This window comes from Camellia sinensis, chromosome 5, assembly GCF_055761805.1.
Source record: "Camellia sinensis isolate YWXY chromosome 5, ASM5576180v1, whole genome shotgun sequence".
In the NCBI taxonomy this organism is placed as follows: Eukaryota; Viridiplantae; Streptophyta; class Magnoliopsida; order Ericales; family Theaceae; genus Camellia; species Camellia sinensis.
In genome coordinates this window covers 86,220,255-86,240,373 of record NC_138965.1, presented here as the reverse complement: position 1 = coordinate 86,240,373, position 20,119 = coordinate 86,220,255, and the positions used below count along the sequence as shown (strand labels likewise).

The 20,119-nt window shown below is 35.6% G+C and overlaps 2 protein-coding genes across 2 annotated transcripts; one reads left to right on the top strand and one right to left on the bottom strand.

Annotated features, from left to right (window-relative positions):
- The first annotated feature begins 1,945 nt into the window (after window positions 1–1,945).
- On the top strand, window positions 1,946–4,493 carry LOC114272463 (protein SOSEKI 1). Its single transcript, XM_028214172.2, has 4 exons — window positions 1,946–2,502; window positions 2,925–2,994; window positions 3,193–3,305; window positions 3,813–4,493. The coding sequence occupies exons 1-4, from the start codon at window positions 2,328–2,330 to the stop codon at window positions 4,289–4,291; spliced, it is 837 nt and encodes a 278-aa protein (XP_028069973.2). The 5' UTR covers window positions 1,946–2,327; the 3' UTR covers window positions 4,292–4,493.
- Window positions 4,494–5,410: 917 nt separating this feature from the next.
- LOC114272457 (protein CORTICAL MICROTUBULE DISORDERING 7) lies at window positions 5,411–18,370 on the bottom strand. The gene is made up of 4 exons (XM_028214167.2): window positions 17,449–18,370; window positions 8,375–8,635; window positions 8,198–8,289; window positions 5,411–6,473 (listed from the first exon to the last, which is right to left on the bottom strand). Exons 1-4 carry the CDS (start codon window positions 18,127–18,129, stop codon window positions 5,714–5,716), a joined length of 1,794 nt encoding a protein of 597 aa, XP_028069968.2. The 5' UTR covers window positions 18,130–18,370; the 3' UTR covers window positions 5,411–5,713.
- Between the last annotated feature and the right edge of the window lie 1,749 nt (window positions 18,371–20,119).

The following is a 20,119-nucleotide window of genomic DNA, read 5'->3' as shown; positions in this document are numbered from 1 at the left end:
TCAACCGAACCCGTTTAAATCTATTTATTAAATGGGCAAGTTTGAGTTGGATTGCTTTAAATGCATAACTCATTTTGACCCGCCCATATCCACCCATTTGCCACCTCTAGTTGCTCCTAAACCTTTTGGTTCATGGGACAGTCATGGAAAAACGGTTTGCTTATTTATTTAATGGTTATGCTAACAACTACCACTAAGACACAAGAAAATGACAAAAATAACATGGAGATCTTGTGACACTTATCGTTAAATTTATTACATTTTTATGAATTTCAAAATATATTTTAAAATTTTGTGCACTTTTTTATGACCAATGACAACATAAACGCTAGGGATTAGAGGTACTGATTCATTTATTAAACTTCCTATAATTAGGTCACCCAACATCTACTCTAACTCCCCTCTAAAAAACATCTACAAACTGAAATTAGTTTGATGTTAGTTGCCCTTCCAAAAGTAGCAGAAATTATTGTTTAGCATACTCATTTTGAAAAGAATGTAATATTCGCTTGGTTTCTAGTTTTTCAATTTTTATGATGACAACATTCAAAATTGAAAATCCTAACTTCACTAACTTGTCTCTCTATATATGCCACGCAAACATTTTGACTTTAAATTGGTTTTGGTTGGTACACGTACCACACTATTAAATTGTCTCACTAGTTGTTAAAAGTAAGGCTTAGAAGTGTTTGCCATTACCTTTGTGCATACTTTTATCTTTTTGTAATTATTTTGAGTTCATATCATTTTATTTTTTTATTTTTTATTTTTTTGCAATTGTCCCCTTGTTTTAGTAATTTTGTTTTTAATTTGTCAAAAGACGAATCTAAAAAGTAAAAGACAAAAATTCTAAAAAATAAATAAAGAAATAATCCCAAAAAAAAAATTGACTGTTTTTGTTTGTCCTTTTTGAATTTTTTTTTTCAAATTTTTTTAAAAGAAATAATTTTGCTAGTCTATCTAATCGAGTAGAACCCAAAAGTGTGTCTGTTTGATTTGATTTTGCGAAACTTGTTGTTAAATAAGTTCTCATTTATTTTTATTAATTTTTTTATATTTTAATCAATTTTTTTTAATTTTTAGATGCACCTAATCAAGATGCATTTAAAAAGTAAAATAAATTGATCAAAAATATTTAAAAAAATCATTACAGACAAATGAAAATGCAAACAAAACTATTTGTGGATTTTTGGTCAGGGATTCGTTTGTTTTTAATGATTTTTTTTTTCATATTTTAGTTAAATTTTTTTAATTTTTTTAGATGTATCGAATCATGTTTCTAAAGAGTTAAAAAAAAAAAGGCTAAAATATGAAGGGGAAAGAAAATCAATAAAGGCAAACCAAAATCCATCCACAAATAATTTCTGGAAACTGTAACCAAACCATTTTTTTTTTGAATTTTTTTGAATTTTTTTTTAAAAGTTCACTAAATATTTTTTTTTTAAAAAAAAGAATGTCACTAAAACAATCAACCCCAAACATCCACTTTAGTGTTAGATTTTCTTCAAAATTCCATTGTAAGTGTCATTCAATTGCAAATAAAATGCAGCCAATTCCAAATTCCTTCTACTCTAAAATATAGAGGCCACGTACGAATACCATAAAAAACAAAAGACCTTCATTCTTGGTGCAGTCTTGTTACTTTAGATGAGAATTCTATGTATTGCACCTTACCTTAGGCTGATAATTGTAATTTACAATTGGATAAGAACTATTTTTTAAATTTTTTTTTTTTATTATTATTTTTATTTTATTTTTGGTGGAATCAAACCAGACTTTTTCTGGGGTAGTTGTGTGGAACTGTCTAATACAACCCTGATTATTTTTTTAAGCTAAACAATATGTTCAAATAATTGAGATATAATATTGTAAATATGCAAATATATATATATATATGGTGAAGAGTTGCCTATATACATAACAATTTTCTCCTACTGAGTTGCCTATATACATAACAATTTTCTCTCTGTCTCTGCTGCATAGAAAGTTAGTATATGTAGCTGATCTCAAAAAGCAATTATTCTTTTATTAGTGTGAGAAACTTGTATTATTTTTGTAAGTATTGTATGTGTCTTTGTGTGTAATTGTAATATGTTTTTGTCAGGCCTGCACAAGTAGCGTTACATTTGTTTCTCAACAGATCAACCATTAAACACTAGGAATTCTTTATCTTTTCTGCTTTTTCTACAGCAGGCCGGCACGCAAAAATTTATTTTGTGTTTCAATTTTTTCTTTGTTTTAAAAAACAATTCAATGAGATTGCATTAAAAAGGTTAGAACTGTTTACTTAGTTGTTTGGTGGTGAGTGGCAATTTTTGGGCGGAAAAATGGAAGCCCAGGTTGAAGGTGGTGGTAGATGTGGCAGTGATGATAGCAGTGGTGGTGGTTTTGGTGAAGTAAGAAGACTTCACATCATCTACTTTCTCAGCCGAAAAGGTCAAATCGAGCATCCCCATCTCATCCGAGTCCACCATCTCTCCCGAAATGGAGTTCGCTTGCACGGTATGCAATTACTTCACTTGGTAGGAAAAGAAAATAAAATACGTGATGCCGTAACTTTTTCCATGTTTATTTAGCAAAAAAATTTGTGACTCGTATTTTTAACTTTTCCAATATGACATGTTTTCTCTCAAAATATGTTTTGCAAAAATTACAAAATTTTACAGGAATCTTAACAATACACTTTCTTTTTCCGGACAACTGAACACATGGAAAAAAAAATTTCATTGTCTTTTACTTCACTTTACTGCACTTTCTAGGGAATAACTTTCTCACACAAAATTTCTGACAACTGAATCAATGTGTTTTTAGAAAATAGAAAACAAAAAATAAAAATAAAAATACAACTAAACATATATGTATATATAGCTTAATGTGGATTTCTCTGAATTAATGGGTTGTGATTTCTTGTTTGAAACAAAAAGATGTTAAGAGATGGCTCAGGGAATTGAGAGGAAAGGACATGCCTGAATCATTCTACTGGTCTTACAAGAGGTTTGTACATATTACTAGAATTCTGTTTGTATTAGCTTTTCTTTATCAAAATTTTGTGCTAATAAATGTCAGTAATATACAATCCATGAATAAAGATATGTATCCCAATAGATGTATCATGTATGTATACTGCACAAATATGAATGTATATGTGAAGGTTAAGAGGTATTATGTATGGACATATTTGGCTACATGCAGGAGGTACAAGACAGGTTATGTATGGCAAGACTTGGTGGATGAGGATCTCATTACTCCCATTTCCGACAATGAATACGTCCTCAAAGGATCGGAAATTTCCTCAACTAATTTTGGTAAATTTCAATATTTATTTGGTTGACTAATCAATTGATCAAATGTTTTCTTGATTTATTCTTTTTACATCAGCTTGTACAGAAGATTTGTAATATCAAAAACTACATTTAATTTGCTTGTACATATACAAATTAAACCAAAAAAAAAATACAGATTTAAAAAGTATGAGTTGTTAGAGAGAGATCCACATTCATTGATCTTCTCATTTGTTTTCATTAGTAATCCTATGTGCACAAAAAACAAAAAACAAACAACAATTACAAATTATGTACAGAAAAATCAGTGTGTGATTCAAATACATCCTCTATGTGATGAAATCCAAAATGAATGAATCACACAGTAATTTTTTTGAACAATTCTTGTTGTGTATATAGCATTAATAAATTTTCATCAAAGATGAACTTCATTGTGCTGATGGCGGAATTTTGTGCATATAAATTTTGCATTTCAAAACATTATGTTGTGCAAAGATTTAGAATTTCAACTTTAATCCTTTTACACAACAGATCTTCCTTCACATGAAGAAAAGAAAGATTCCATGGAAAATGATGCAAGAGACCTCAAATGGTGTTGTAAAGAAGAAATTGAAGAAAACAAAGAAACAGCAATGGATGATGATGCCTTGATAAAAACATGTTGCGAAATAGAAGAAGAATCGCCTCCTTTCGGATCTGAATCAGACACATCCACGTTGATAGATGATTCAATGAAACTCGAAGAAGAGAAACATTCAGAGATGAACGAACAAGAAACACAAGAACATACAAGTCTCGAATTAAAGAGTTGTTCTTCGTCTACACTGTTAATTAATAACAAGAAAAAGAAGAACAAAAGCAATATTAATGTTGAAAATCCTGTTAAAACACTGGCTTCATCACCCAAGAGTAAGGCATCTAACATGATCTGGAACTTCATGAAATGTGGTGCTGTGGACACCAATGACTCGGCCATGGTGATGATCAACAGACGCGATAAGAGAGCTTGAGATTTCCAAAGGAGATAAGTTGGGAAGGTCTCAGAGGATTTTTAGGACTGGTTGGAACCTACAACATTCACACCTCAAAGCTCTGTAATTCAAATCCATGGATAGATGATATGATTGTTTTGGTAACTTTCATTTTATTGTAGCTTGAAAACTTTTTGTAACAATTTTTTTAAATTTAAATAAAGATGTGGATCTTTTTCAACTATAGATAATGAAATGGAAATCGTCATACCATCAATGAAAATGGATAGGATCTCAAACCATACAAATCATGCATTCTTATCACACATGACCCTATTTCCCTGTTCTCTCTCATCTCATGCCTCAAACCGTACAACTCTGTGCCTGTTTGGTGCAGCTTAAAAGCTGCTTATTTCAGCTTTCAGCTTAATTTAAGTTATTTTAATGTGTTTGGTTTAGCTTAACAATGCAGCTTATAATTTTTTTGTAAATCAGAAATAAACTTATTCTTTGAGTGAGGCAGGAGATGCTTAATTTATAAGTCAGAAATCAGCTTATGTTTTTTTTTTTTTTTTGACTTGAGCTTATGTTCATAGTTATAAGTTATAAGCTGTTAAGGTATAAACTATAAGCACTTTCCTACAGCTCTACCAAACAGGGCCTCTATCATGTCATAATAATATTATAATAATTATATTATTTTATCATATTTTGTTTGTCATTTCATATGTCATCGCTATATATTGGTAACAAATAGGAATAATTAGACCTATTAAACTGTTACGATAATTGTATATGAGTTTATCCAAATAATTTTTGTAATACTATTCTCTCCAGTCTCATTTGAAAAAAAAAATTGCCTGTCATCACATGGCATTACTCGATGTCAATCATAGGTTGTCACTCACTCTATTGTTAGATTGTCAGATAAAATACAAACATAAAAGTGATAGATTTCACTGTATAAATTAATCATCTTTTTAAATTTCTCTCTTCTAATCAGGCAGAAGAGAGGTAATTTGGAATATGGAAATGAGAAGCATGAGCACAAATATGGCAATACAAGATTCAAAGTGACTCCTGTGTTTATGTTCTCTTGCTATGAGCACAAATTTCATGGCTAGCTGCAAATTTAACCACAAAGAGAGAAGAAACAAATGACAAGCATCAAAGAAAAATCAAGGAACCAAATAATTCTCAAGTTTGCTCTATACACTTGAATAATGAGGCTTCCAACTCATTCTTCTATCCCCGACTTTCCTTCCTTTCTTAATCAGTATAAGTTAGAAATACAGTCCAAAAGCTTTTGCAGTAAAACAACTAGACTTCTTTTCTTATTCAGTTGAAGTTAGAAATACAGTTTCAAAAGCTTTTGCAGTAAAACTAAAAGCCGCATGCTAAATTTGTTTTAGCTGTATAGTAATCACATCTCCCTTTGACACGGTCAGCAATAGCAACTACCTACCTACTTGCAACAACAGCAGAATCAACATGTTCCAGTAGGAATCCATATAACTTCTTCCTCAAGCCCTCTATTCTGCCATCAGTCCTAATTCCGTCCACAAATGAGCCATCTAACCATTGATTAACCCTTTTCAGCTGCCCAAGGAGACTTGCCATTTCAGATCCTCCAAATCCCTTGTTCAATGAATCCTCTAAATAGTTCAAGAACCATGCCCGAGATATCACAAGCAGTTTTTCTGCTAAAACAGCTGCCTCTTTTAATCCCCTCCCGTTAGACCACTCCTCCCTTTCAGTTTTTGTTTTCTTAGTGGTCGAGAGACGCCTCAGCGTAGGAGATGACCCTTTTGACCGTGACTCTGACAAAGAACTACCATGATTATTAGGGCTTCGCTTGCATTGAGGAGAATGGTTCTCCAACTCAACTTTCTGTGAAGCGTTTTCCAATACAACTAGGTGGCATTTCTCGCCATTTGAAATTTCCCTTTCGTCTTCCTTTCTGAACAAACAGATCTTAGAAAGATCAGTCTCCACAGCAGCTAGTACCCATGATATGGCATTCTTATTGGAGGAATTTTCGCACATTTCTTGCGGTGGGCACTGAGAGCGAAGGCTGGTTTTTGGTTCCTGAAGCCTTGTGCTGAGTAAGGTATCAACAACAGATGCTGCTTTCTGCATACCCTGATGAAGGTTCAAAAATTGCTCTACTATTTTTCCTGCAGAATATTTCTGAGGGGACTGGCACAGTTCTGCAAACATGCTGAAAACAGAAAAATAAACCATTTCACTAGCAAAATTAAAGAGGGAAACAATTTTGTATTATGGCTTGCACTGTTGTCACAGAAAAGTACAACTTCAAAATTAACTCATGCTTTAGTTACCAATGTTTTGAAAACCGGACCGGTGAGCGAACCGGAAAAGGGACTGGGTGGACGGGTCACTGGTTCAACCGTCAGGTCAAAGTGGTCGAACCGGGACGTCATAATTAATATTATATAATTAAAAAATATAACTATAAATTATAAATAAATATAAATACTCAAATAAAAATAAAAATTGTTACATAGTATTTATTAGTAATATTTAATAAAGTCATAATTGATAAAAAAAAAAAAAAAAAATCACTTGTTTTAAAGAAATTAAATTTTTTAAACATTCCCTCCAAACAAATTGATTGAATGCTAGATTTAATTTTAGAGGGAAATGAAATTTTCAACTCTCCCTCCAATTAATATGTTTCAAATAATTTGATTGAATCCCACATAAAATTTTGTAAGTTCTCTTTGAAAAATCTTTTCCTATAAATAGGAATAGACTTTCATAATATTCTCAAGCTTTCAATGAAGACTCTTCCTTATGAGAGAAGACTCTTGAAGTAAGAATTTTTAGTCAAAATTTTAAAATATATTTATTTATATATAAGAATGAAAAAAAAAAAAACGGCCGACCCTCCAAACCCGGTCCGGGTCACCGGTTTTGCCGGTTCAACCGCCGGGTCTTCCGATTTTCCATTTCTATACCGGTTTTGCTCCCACTCCGATTTTAGGGGGTTGACTGGATCGGAACAAGGCCTAGTTCCCGGTCCAACCGGTTGGTCCGGTCCGGTCTGGGTTTCAAACATAACTTACCACCTTAAATTAAGTATCTAATATAAATGAAAGAAGAAATAGTACAGTAAGCCACTTCCCTGAATTGCTGCATACATAAATTGTTTTAAGTAACCTTGTGTTCAATATCTAGTATAAGATCATCAATGACTACTTACTAAGCCCACTTAGGTACATGACATTCATAAAATTTTTTGAAATTTATGATGGTGATAATATTACCTTTTCATACCATCCCATTTATTAAGCACATTTTCTAATAATGTTTTTCATTTTTTAGTCGATAATGGGAGATCAAAATACCGAAGCGGAAGCATAGTGATATAATAATATGATTGGCAGTGTACATGATGTAGGGAAGCATATCGAAAAGATGAGCAAAAAACTACATTGAACCACAAAGAAATCTGAACTAGAGATACTCTCTCTAAAGCACAAACAATATTGACAGAACACTTGATTTTATTAATCAAACATAAACTGAATAAGCCCTAAAGCTTACAACCTTATTTATACTAAAGTACTACTTGTAGAGCAAGTTAGGTAATTAGGCAAATTCTTGCTAGTCAAAAAAGTAAAAAAAAGAAACCGATATTATTGTAGAACAAGAAAAAGATAAAATAGTTAACACAATTTAGGAAACCTAAGAAAGGAAACTAATAATTCTAGACTAATAATTTTAACAAATAATTTTCAAATGATATCTTCAAATCTCATCTGCATCAGTACAACAAAAATTAAATACATTGGGTGATATGGGCAAATATGTAAGTGAAATATCCTGACTTAAAGATTCACAATATTGTGTTATGACGAAATACTACAATAAGAAGATAGAAAAATAAAGAGAAAAAATGTGCATGCACAAATTATGTACCTCATGCATCGGATGACAGACTCTGCAGCTGATGCTTCTTCCAGTGCATGTACAGCAGTCAAAAATGCAAGATCCCTATGACCCATAGCTTCCTAAGCACATCATCATTTCTATGAAAACAAAGATATTGGCATGCTATGTAATAGAAAAGCTTTAGACATGTAAATAATCGCATACCTTCCCAAGATCATGAATAGTATGTGGAAGTGAATCCCACAAAACCTTCTGATCTGACCAAGTTTTGAAACTGAGGGGTACCTTAAAGAGACAGCCCGGTAGGGCACCATCAGAGGATGATTTCAAATCTTTTCCTAAAGGCTTGGTTATTAACTTCTGTGAAACATTCTGATTTTTGTTTTCAAGTGGTGAAATACTCAAATTTGGATGTTTCAAGGCTGAATTCTTTTCAGAAGAAACCTTCCGAATGGAGTGAACCTCCTGAGAAACAAAACACAATAAATATGGAATCCCAAAATTAAGTTTTCAAAGAATCAAAAAAAAAAAAAAGAGGAGCATGCACATATAGCATCAAGCAATAACAATCAGCTATACAATTTCATACAATTCATTGGTCCCAAGGGAGGAAAAAAAGACAATAATAAAGAAAAGAGAGCACAGACCCAGGGAAATCAGATTCCAATATCAAAGAAAGTCCAACGTCAATAAAAGATACAATTCTTTATGGGCACTTACACACCTAAATTCTTTGGCGACAAGGGGGAAAAATTAACACATTTGACCTCATACAGAAACTAGGAGAGAAAAGACAAAATTAGGTAGGGGAGAGAGAGAGAAGCAGAGGAAGGTCAGTGGTTTATCTCCTCAATATTTGGATAATTTAGGAGAGAAATGACGAGAAAAGAGTGGGTTATCCTCTCTTTTTCTTTGGGAAAAATAAAAAAGAATAAAAGAAAAAGAAAAACTTCACATTGTGAACAACTTTTTTGGACTTTATGTTTTTTGGGTGGCAAATTAAGGACCTCTACCCCCTAGATGCCCACCCACCATCACTCCCACTCAGGGGTGAAGCCAGGATTGTACTAGTGGGGGGGCCAAAAAGATATGAATAGAATACGATCTCACTAGATGAAAAACTAGTCAAGTTGGGTGGGTTGCAATAAATTTTGAATTACTCACATAAAATTATTAAATTTATTAAAAGAATATTTAATATTTATTTGTTGTTTTATAATTTTGTGTAAATTTATTAAGATGTATTGAATCAATAATGCTATCACTATATTTTATTTACCATTTTACGTATATCATCATTATATTGATTTGATGAGTTCCATCACACGTCTGTTATTAATGTAACTACGAATGAGATGATCAATGAAATATGATACATAAAGATAGTCAACATAACATTATTGATACTTATTAAAAAATATAATCATTATTGACGCATAGCACTAAAATTTACAATGGCCCAAACTAAAAAAAATACTTTCTCAACGTTAAACATATATTTTCCAAGTTATCAAATTTTAAAAACAAAATTCTAAAAGTAATTATAGAATTGATTTTCTATTGCTCCAAATAAAAATTGCAATACTACCCAAGACTACTTACTGGGCACACTTTTATAATACTAAGGTCATGTTTTTTACTTACCTTGTATAAATAGTCGCAGGGGCCAGAGCATACAAACAAGAATACACCATATAAAATTTAAAAAACAGATGCAAATCATACATCATATATAGAGGCTTTTCAAACTTTTGTAGCCCCCCCCCGCCGCGGCGGATGAACCCAACACCTCTAACCCCCTCATTGCCCCATCCCATAGCCTCTAATATATATATATGTAACTAGGGTTTTGGGGTGTGCCAAACTAGAAAGCACTGACACCTCAAACTAAGTGTCGTATCCATGTCAAACACGGAGACACTTCAAGGGACACACCACATGGCGTGTCCCCTTATTTAATTAATTTATTTTCAGGGGACATTTCGGGAACACATTAGAGACATGCCAAGTTATCTTTTCTCTCATTTTATTTAGTACTTTTGATAAATGTTGAATGTTTATCATTTTTTTTTCTTAGATTTAAATAATTAATAGATCAATCATAAAAAATATATATACTGTAAGTGTTAATTTAAAAGTACTTTTTTTAAATAAAAAAAAATGAAAGTTAGTTTTTGTTAATATTGATTGTTTATGGATGTAATATTAATCTTGATATAAAATAAAAATATATGAAAACATATTTTATTGTCGTGTTCGTGTCCCTATTTTTTGAAATTACCATGTACCGTGTCCGTGTCCGTTCTTCTTAGGTGCCAAATCTAGCCTTTTAGTTTTGGTGAGGAAGGGTTGTGTAGGGGACGGGCATCCAATTGGAAAGGGAAGTGATGGAAAACATAATAGAGAGAAGAAAGAGAGAGAAACAAAATCAGCCATAGCCTTTCTTAACTCAATATTTTATTCATCAATAATTCACCATACAATACCAAAACTCCACACTTATAACTCAAAACCCTAATTAAATTAGGAAACGAGTTCCTAACGTTATTAATTTGGAAACAAAATCAAAACACCTCACTACTAATTAATTTAAATCCTAACTAAATAATATTACCAATTACATTTACAAGACCAAAACATTTTCAGACCCACGGGCTTCACTTTGGATTTCCAAATCTAATAACGGGCTCCTCTGCTTAAAAGAACTTGACTCCAACGAGTTAAGAGCATGACCAAGGTTCCTATCGGAAGGAGGAACACGCGAATAAATAAAAAAAATTTGAATTTAACAGTGCATAAATCGGGTAGCACAAGTGAGAGTGTGCTTGGTCTTGCTGTCAACGAAAGAATATATTGGCACAACCAACATAAACAAAATCACAATCCCATACCCAAGTACAACAAAGTAGAATATGACAAAGCTTAAAAGAAAGAACATCACACAATACCATCCCTTTGATGTTGCCTATACTAAATGTCTCCAGGCATCGTTGATAACCTTTAGCTTCATGTTGGTTACCCATGCCACATGATAAGGAATCAGAATCCTCACCATGCCACTCTCTCCTTGACTCCCTACTTGCTGGGCCATTAGGCCCAATTTCGATGATCCGAATTGTTCACATTTTAAGATTTGTTGAGTATAACATACCTGTAAAAAATCAGGTTGATCGAATTTCAAAAACTACGTGTTCAGATCATCGTACTAAAAACCATTTTTTAAAAAAACTTAATAAATAGTTTTTTGAACACATGCTTTTTGATATTCGATCAACTTGATTTTTTACAAGTATGATATACTCAACAAATCTTAAAATGTGAACAGTTCAGATCATCGAAATTAGGTCCAAAAATGGGCCCAATGGCCCAGCAAGTAGGGAGGCAAGGAGAGAGATCAAGGAGAGGATCCTGATTCCATGATAAGGCTCGGGATGTGTCTCAACCTTCAATCCCAATTTCTTCACAGCATCTTCAGACACAACATTAGTGCAACTTCCTGTATCAATCAATAGAGAGCACACTTAATCATGATACTTCAGCCATGTGTGAAAAATTTGTCCATGCTATAGTTTTTCGAGCTCCTTCATGTTGGCCTTACTAGTTGCAAGTAATGGCCAAATGATCCCAATCACCCAATCTTGGAATTCCTCATCATCAAAGTCGAGATCAAGGGGTTCAATAACTTGTAACTCAAGCATTGCTTTACCTCTATAATGTCTTCATTTTTAATAACAACGACAAGCTTAATTAAATCATTAATCTTAGGCAAAAGGCAATCTTGGGCTTGATGCCAAAACCTTGGCAATTAAAATATTTTAACTTAATGGTACTACCATAAAAAGACTATAAAGACTCATCTTTGCTTGCCTAGTACATCTCTACGTGAAGAGGTGATTCGAGAATCGCATTCTGGAAGAGTAACGGGTCATTTTGGCAAAGACGAAACGATTGCAAAGGTTAAAGATCATTATTATTGGCCAAGTCTAACACAAGATGTCACTAGAGTTGTTTCCCGATGTTGTACCTATCAACTTTCGAAAGGAACAAAAAAAAAAAATACTTGTTTATACATTTGATTACTAGTACCACATGAGCCATGGCAAGACCAAAGCATTGACTTCATCCTAAGGCTGCCAATGCCACAAACTCTTAGGGGACATGACTCCATTTTTGTTGTGGTGAATTGCTACTCAAAAATGGTTCACTTTATCCCTTGTTCAAAGACTTCCGATGCTGTCAATGTTACTAAAATATTCTTCAAAAAAGTTGTCCAACTTCATGGTTTGCCAAAAACAATTGTCTCGGACCGCGATGTGAAGTATTTGAGTTATGTGTGGCGTACTTTGTGGAAAATGCTGCATACAAAGCTGAAATTTTCTTCTTTCCATTCCCAAACCGATGGTCAAACAGAGGTGGTTATTAATCAAAGTTTAGGTGACCTTCTTCATTGCCTTGTAAATGATCATGTTGGTAGTTGTGATCAAAATTCTTTCTATGGCTGAATTTGCATATAACAGTTCACTTAATCAGACCACCAGTCGCAGCTCCTTTGAGACTGTTAACAGGCTTACTTCATTGGAAACCAATTGATTTGGTTCATTTACCCATTGAGGCACATCCTAGTGTTGAGGTGGATGCTTTTGCTAATCAAATTCATGCGATACAAGATGAGGTTGAGGTGGATACTTTTGCAAATACAATTCATGTGATACATGATGAGATTCGAAGAAAGATTGTACTCAGCAATGAGGGTTATAAAGGACATGCTGATTTGAGAAGAAAGTTTTCAGAATTTGAAGGGGACATGGTTGCAATCCATAGCAGACTTGAGTGATATCCTAAGGGTGCATACAAGAAGCTTCATACAAGAAGTTCTGGTCTATACAAAATTCCCAGGAAGATTAGTTCTAACGTGTATGTACTCTATGTGCTGGCCAATGTAAGCATAAGTAATTTCTTCAACATCAAAGATCTTACATTATACCAAAGTCACGATGGTGATGTTAGTGATGGTGTTGTTACTTGACTTCTACCAGCCCTACGTTTGAAGGAAGATATTGATGACATTATTGATCATCAACTTATTTTAACTAAAGGTGGTGGTTATCAATAGTACCTCATTAAATGGAAGGGGTGTCCACTTTCAAATTGTACATGGATCAATGATGAGGAGCTCCAGCACTGTAGACCATGAATTTTATGAACAATTCCATGTTTTAACTTGCCAGGGTCAAGTTTTTTCAAGCCGGGGAGAAATGACAAAGGCAAGTTGCAGCAACCTCTTAAAGTACACAAGAGACGCAAAAAAGATGCTTATAAGGCCCAAGCTTTGATTTGGCATGCATCGGATGATGAGCAACTCCCTTGGGGCCTTGGATAGTAATGTTTTAGCCTTATGGTAATTTTCTAGTTCAAAGGTATTTTTGTAATTTCAAAATTTTCTAGACATGGGTTATACAGATCACCCATGGATCAGCTTATAAATCAAGTTATTTAATTGATTTTTGTTTCTTATTTGGTCTTAGATGGGTTTTTGGAGGTCGAAGTTTTAGTACTTTTATTTTTTGGTTCTAATTGGTTTAAGAAATCTTCTAATTCTATATAGTCATGTAATACTTCTTATTTAATAGGATTGATATTTTAGATAATTTCAAAAGTTTTGACAACTTGTAATGGCTTTTGGCTAAAAAGCCTGCTTCCCAAACAAGGCCATGTAATTTACACAACTCATCAATAAACTCTCTACACACAAAAGGAAGGAGTGCGTGGGGTTGTGTTTTTTGCAAGGCCACGTCCCAAAAAAACAAAAAAATATTACCAAAAAAAAAATTAGCGCAATTGAACAATTTAATTTCCCTCCAAAAAAAAAATCACTCCCTCCTCAACTTTTTTTGATTGTACAATTATTATACTTTAAAAATATTAATTTTCAAAAATTACTCTTTAATAATACATTGTTTTAGGAATATCAATTGTATAATACTTTTTGTTTTGTTAATAAATTTAAAAAAACGGCAAAATAATAAATTTATATTATTTTAGTTCTTGATTTTTGAAAAGTGATTATTATTTTGGGACAATAAAAAATGGAATAAGAGAGTAAGAGCATCCACAATGGACTAGTTAAATGGTGTGTTAGTGTCAGTGGTCAAAATTTAGGGGAGACACAGTAACTTTTGGATTCACAGTGAAAGTGTTAAGTAGTGTGTTAGTGGGTTTTGTTAGTGTTAGTGTTAACTTCTTTGTTAACTATAACTAGCGTTTTAGCCAGCAAGAGAGAGAGGGGCATGGAGAAGTGTCGTGGGGTCGTCCGGCCGGATGTCCCGGTCATCCCCTCGGACGTTCGGCCGGTCGTCCCCTGGACCTCCGAACACTTCAAAAAAAATATATATATAGATGTTGTTGACCGATTGACCAGTCGGACATCCAGCTCACTTCCAAACCAACTTCTGCAACCTATTTATATATGGCAGTGGCTTTGGTCCAGTCCAAGATCAGACTGGACCGTGCTGTTGGGCCCGTGGGGGCCCACCACGGGTCCCGTTTTGATAATCCGAACCGTTCAATGTGTAAAACTCGTCGAGTACTATATGCCTGTAAAAAATCACATTGATCGGATATCGATAGCTATGTGAACAAAACAGTTTTTTATCAACCGTTAATTGTTTCACCGTTCATTTTTTTTTTATACAAAACTGATTTGATCACATAGCTATTGATATCCGATCAACTTGATTTTTCACAAGCATGTAGTACTCGACGAGTTCTACACATTGAACGGTTCGGATTATCAAAACGGGCCCAAAAAATGAGCCCCATGGACCGAACTGGATGGGTCCAGTCTTGATCTCAACTGGAGACAAGCCGGACTATAATATATTGTTTAACACACCCCTTAACACACACTTTAACATATCCATTGCATCACCACTCACTCTCTAAAATTAACAAACTCTTAGGTGCCGTTTGGTAACACTTCCGTTTTCAGTTTTCTGTTTATATTTACAAAAATTTTAAAAACTCAAATAAAAACTTGTTTGGTAAAATTTTTGATTTATAAATCAATGGTCTCAATTTATAAATTTAGCCAAAAAATGAAAACACAAAAAATGTGTTTCCGTTTTGAGTTTTGAATTTTTTTTTTTTACCACCCAACACTAGCCATCACCTGCCACCATTTTCTACCACCGTCTTCCGCCACCACCACCCACCACTCACCCCCCCACCACCACCATCACTACCACCCGTCACAACCACCCACTTGCCACCCACTCGCCACCACCACCCACCCCTCGCTGCTGCCACCACCACCACCACCCACTCGCTGCCACCTACCACTCGCCACCGTCACCCACCCACCCAACACCACCACCACCCGCCATCCACCACCCACCTGCCATCACCACCCACTTGCAACCACCCACCACCCACCACCCGCTACTGTCACCCACCCACCCACCCACCCACCACCATCCGCCACCCACCTACCACCACCACCCGCTACCACCACCACCACCCACTCGCTGCCACCTGCCACCGTCACCCACCCACCCACCACCGCCGCCACCACCACCCAGCACCTGCCACCACCACCACCACCACCACCACCACCACCCACTCGCTACCACCCACCACCTGCCACCGTCACCCACCCACCCGCCACCGTCACCCACCCACCCGCCATCACCACCACCAGCTGCCACCTACCCGCTACCACCACCCACCTGCCACCACCCGCCATCCACCACTCACCTATCATCACCACCACCACCACCACCACCACCACCACCACTCACTCGCTACCACCCGCCACCCGCCACCACCCGTCATCCGTCATCCGCCATCCACTACTCGCCACCCACTTGCTACCACCCACCACCCGCCATCGTCACCCACCCACCCACCACCACCGTCTTCCGCCGCCACTTGCCACCACTTGTCATTTCTCACTCTTTTTTATATTTTTAAAATTTTTTAAACATTTTGTCAATTACCAAACGCATTTGTAGATTATGTTTTTCTACAAATAAAGAAAAAATAAACAAAAACCAGTTTATAAAATTTTTGTAAATATAAACTGAAAACGTAAACGTTACCAAACACACCCTTAACATAAGAAGTTGTTAATCTTTTGGTTGGATTATAGATTTAAGTTGCTAATTAGTGTTTGTTAAATATGCTGTGAAGTAACTTTTTCAATTAACTTTTATTTTTATTTTTTTTATTATTCACTACTTGTCTATATTTCTCACAAATAATAATAATAATAATAATTTATAATCCATTTGGGCCTTTTCTATTTTTTAAAAAAATAAAAAATAAAAAAAATTAAGAATATAATCGTAAATTAACATGTCCACACGGAGAATCAAAAGCAAGGAGTGCGCAGCTTATCAGAATCAATTTTTTGAAATAAGTTATTAGAATCAGAAACTGTTTGAAATAAATTTAACCAAACAGTTCAAAATAACTTTTCAAAAGCTGAAATCTATAATTGGCCTAAAAAAGGCCAAACAAACACCCCTACATATACACTGCGAACAGAAGCTAAAAGCTATAATTGGCCTAAAAAAGGCCAAACAAACACCCCTATATATACACTGCGAACAGAAGTCCAGAAGTTGGAAAACTGTGCAACACAAAGGTGCCGTTTGGTAACACACGTTTTCAGTTTTCTGTTTATATTTACAAAAATTTTAAAAATTCAAATAAAAACTTGTTTGGTAAATTTTTGATTTATAAATCTGTAGTCTCAGTTTATAAATTTAGCCAAAAAATGTGTTTCTGTTTTGAGTTTTGAGTTTTGAGTTTTTTTTTTTACCACCCAACACTAGCCACCACCCGCCACCATTTTCCACCACCATCTTCCGTCACCACCACCCACCCCCCACCACCACCTGCCACCACCACCCGTCACCACCACCCACCAGCCACTCACTCGCCGCCACCACCACCACCCACCTGCCATCCACCCGCCACCACCACCACCCACCTGCCAAAAACTAATTTATAAAATTTTTATAAATATAAACTGAAAACGTAAACGTTGCCAAACAGACCCAAAGTGACATGAATTTGTGTTTGATTCATGAATTTAGATAGAGATTTGAAAACGAAAATGGACACACTTTTTTCATTTCTCTTTTAAAATTCATGAGCCAAATACAACCTTAGGCTACACAAAATCAAACTTCAAAGCATTTTCCATAAAAAAAAAAAAAAAAAAATGGACATATGTATTGTATGTTTGTATGTGGATATGGAAGAAGAAAACTCACAGAAGCAGCATCTGAAGAAGAAGAAATCTTTTTAGTTTTTGAAGTCTGTTTGGTTTTGGAAGGCGGCAGAGATCGTGGACTCTCCTTAGTCCCATTACTCCGATCCCAACCCCTCCGCGTCGAATCTAAACTCAACCTCCTCAACTCCATCCCCTCCACCTTCGCATTCTCCATTGAAAGCCTTCTCAACTTCGACTCTTCGCACACTAATCTCTTCTCTTTCCCCATCGCCATAGCCTTTCCCTCTACTCTCTTCACAATCTTCTTCGCTCCACTCGAGAAATCCACTTTGGTCCGAATCGCTAGCGAATCGCTTGAAATCAAATCCTTGGGATCCCCGACGCAAGGCCGCCGCCTCGGCACGGGCTTGACGCCGCGGAGAACGGGGACAGGGGACGCCGAGTCGAGCCGAGCCACGTGGATGAACTGGCCGAGCTGGATCTTGTCGCTGAGTATCAAATCGACATCGTCGTCGGAGATGGATACATAAGCCGAGTGCATGGAGTCGGAGACTCTCAAGAAGAAACCCTTGCTACGCCAAGGATCGTCGCCGCCGACGAGAGAAGGGACAATACCAATGACCTGTAACAGAGCAGAGCGGTGCTCACCGGCGACCTTGACGTGGCTGTTGCCTACATTTTGGAGAAGTTTAGAGAGCACACCTGGTGTCAGGGACGCCATTGTTGTAGTGGTAATGTTGTGTGGTGCGATTTCACCATTGGAGGAGTGGTATGAGTGAGGAGTGACATGTGAGTTGGGAGGAGAGAGATAATAAAAAGGACGAGAGAGAGAGAGAGAGTATCGAATCTGTCAATACGTCATTGGAGATATCGCTTTCTGGGTTGCGGGCTTTGGTTGCAGAGTAGTTGTTGTTGCAGAGAGAGAGAGAAAGCGAAGTGGTGCAGGCTACTAGGTTTATCCCATGAGGAAAAATACTAATGCGGACAAGATTCAGCCTCCGTTTGGCAAGAGTTAAACGGGGCTTTTTTGGCTATTTTAGTCACAAAAGACAAAATAGGCTATTTTAGCCACAAAAAACAAAACATCACATCCAACCCATAATCATTACATTCTTCTCTCACAAAAAAAGCCAAAAAAGCCAAAAAGCCAAAAAGTCCTTCCCAAACCAAACTTTTTAGCCCAGGCTAAAATAGCCAAAAAAGCCAAAAAGCTAAAAAGCCAACCCACTTCCCAAACGGAGGCTCAAATAGCTTTTGTGTGTTGTTTTCGTCAAACCATGAGAGTTGATCATTTTTAGGTTCACGCGCCTCGGTTACTTGAAAACACTGACAATCGCGTTACTTTATGGACAATTACACTCAAAATTAATTAAAAAAATTATTATTTTAATTAGGATACTCGGATTAAAAGTTTAAAATTAATTTTTTTTTTTGGTTTAAAAGTTCAAGGGTTCATTTTTTTTTTGTCCATAAGGATAAATCCTTATAAAATGACCAAATTACTCATGCTATATATACATTTCTCTCTTTTCCTCTTGTTCAACCCCATTTCAACAAGTCTCTCTCTAATTCCTCTTTTTCCTTCTTCTGTAACCTCACCACCACTAACACACCCACTGTCGAACATAATCACCGTCGACTTCTGCCACTTCTACAGCTCCAACTCCAACAAACACTTCATCGACTTCCTCATCTATCTATCTCTCTCTCTCTCTCTCTCTCACACACACACCAAACTTCCTTTATAATCGTCGCTATCGAATTCAGATCTGAGATCTTGATCTAGATCCAACCAAATAGTTTCTCTCTCTAAAGTCTTCGCTATTGGAGGTTCAGTCGATCATCGTCACCAACAAACAACGATTCAATCGCCATTTCGTCAGAGATCTGACAACTCCACCAGCGATGATGACCGTAGTGGATCTCTACTTTCTTTCTCTCCCTTTCTCTCCAAATCTACCACCGATCTAGAACCACCGCCGTGAGATCCGTTGTTTCACCGCCATCGCAAATCTAGAGTCGATAGCTTTGATTTGTTTAGTTTGGTTCGCTGTTTTTGCCTGAAATTAGGTATTTGTTTCAATTTTTTGTTCAGTTCGCTTTTTTATGTGAAGCGAAAGAGGGTTTGATTGTGATTTGAAACTACTTTTTTGTTCAATGATCTTTTTTCTTTTTTTTTTTTACAGAGTCTTTCTTATCTGTGTTTATGTTATTTTTGGAGAGTTCTTCTTAGGGTTTCTAAGGATTTTAACTATTTAATTTACAATTATATTTGAAGTTTTGTTGTCTTGTGGTTACGATTTAGGTTTCTTTTGAACCCTTTCTCTGTTTTTTTTTTTTTTTTGGTTCTACAACAAAATAAATCAAATCAAATATTAACTTGAAACTAAGAGTTAAAGTTTTTAGTTTTCTATGTGTGTGTGCGTGTGTGCTCGCGCACGCGCATGTATTTATGTGTGTATGTATGTGTTTGTGTGAGTGTGTATAATTTATATTTTGATATTTGTGTTGTTGGCTTGGATTTGGGCTAGTATCCTGCCGTGGGGGAGGCTTGGGGTAAGACCGTGTCACAATCGACTTATGGCATTTGACATTGTACCCATTAAGGGAATAAAATTGCTCCTTTACCACTACCTATGGGTTTTGGTGAGATGGTAAGCGTTGGGATCCTACAATTGGTATCAGAGTAAGGTCTCAAGTTTGATTCCCTT

What these genes read in the sequence shown, in the direction of transcription:
- LOC114272463 (XM_028214172.2), top strand. Translation starts at nt 2,328, where the DNA reads ATGGAAGCCCAGGTTGAAGGTGGTGGTAGATGTGGCAGTGATGATAGC. An exon ending in AAATGGAGTTCGCTTGCACG is followed by an intron (nt 2,503 to 2,924) that starts GTATGCAATTAC and finishes TGAAACAAAAAG; the next exon opens with ATGTTAAGAGATGGCTCAGG. An exon ending in AATTTCCTCAACTAATTTTG is followed by an intron (nt 3,306 to 3,812) that starts GTAAATTTCAAT and finishes TTTACACAACAG; the next exon opens with ATCTTCCTTCACATGAAGAA.
- LOC114272457 (XM_028214167.2), bottom strand. Translation starts at nt 18,129, where the DNA reads ATGGCGTCCCTGACACCAGGTGTGCTCTCTAAACTTCTCCAAAATGTA. An exon ending in CTTCTTCAGATGCTGCTTCT is followed by an intron (nt 8,636 to 17,448) that starts GTGAGTTTTCTT and finishes TTTGTTTCTCAG; the next exon opens with GAGGTTCACTCCATTCGGAA. An exon ending in TCTGTCATCCGATGCATGAG is followed by an intron (nt 6,474 to 8,197) that starts GTACATAATTTG and finishes TTCTGTTTTCAG; the next exon opens with CATGTTTGCAGAACTGTGCC.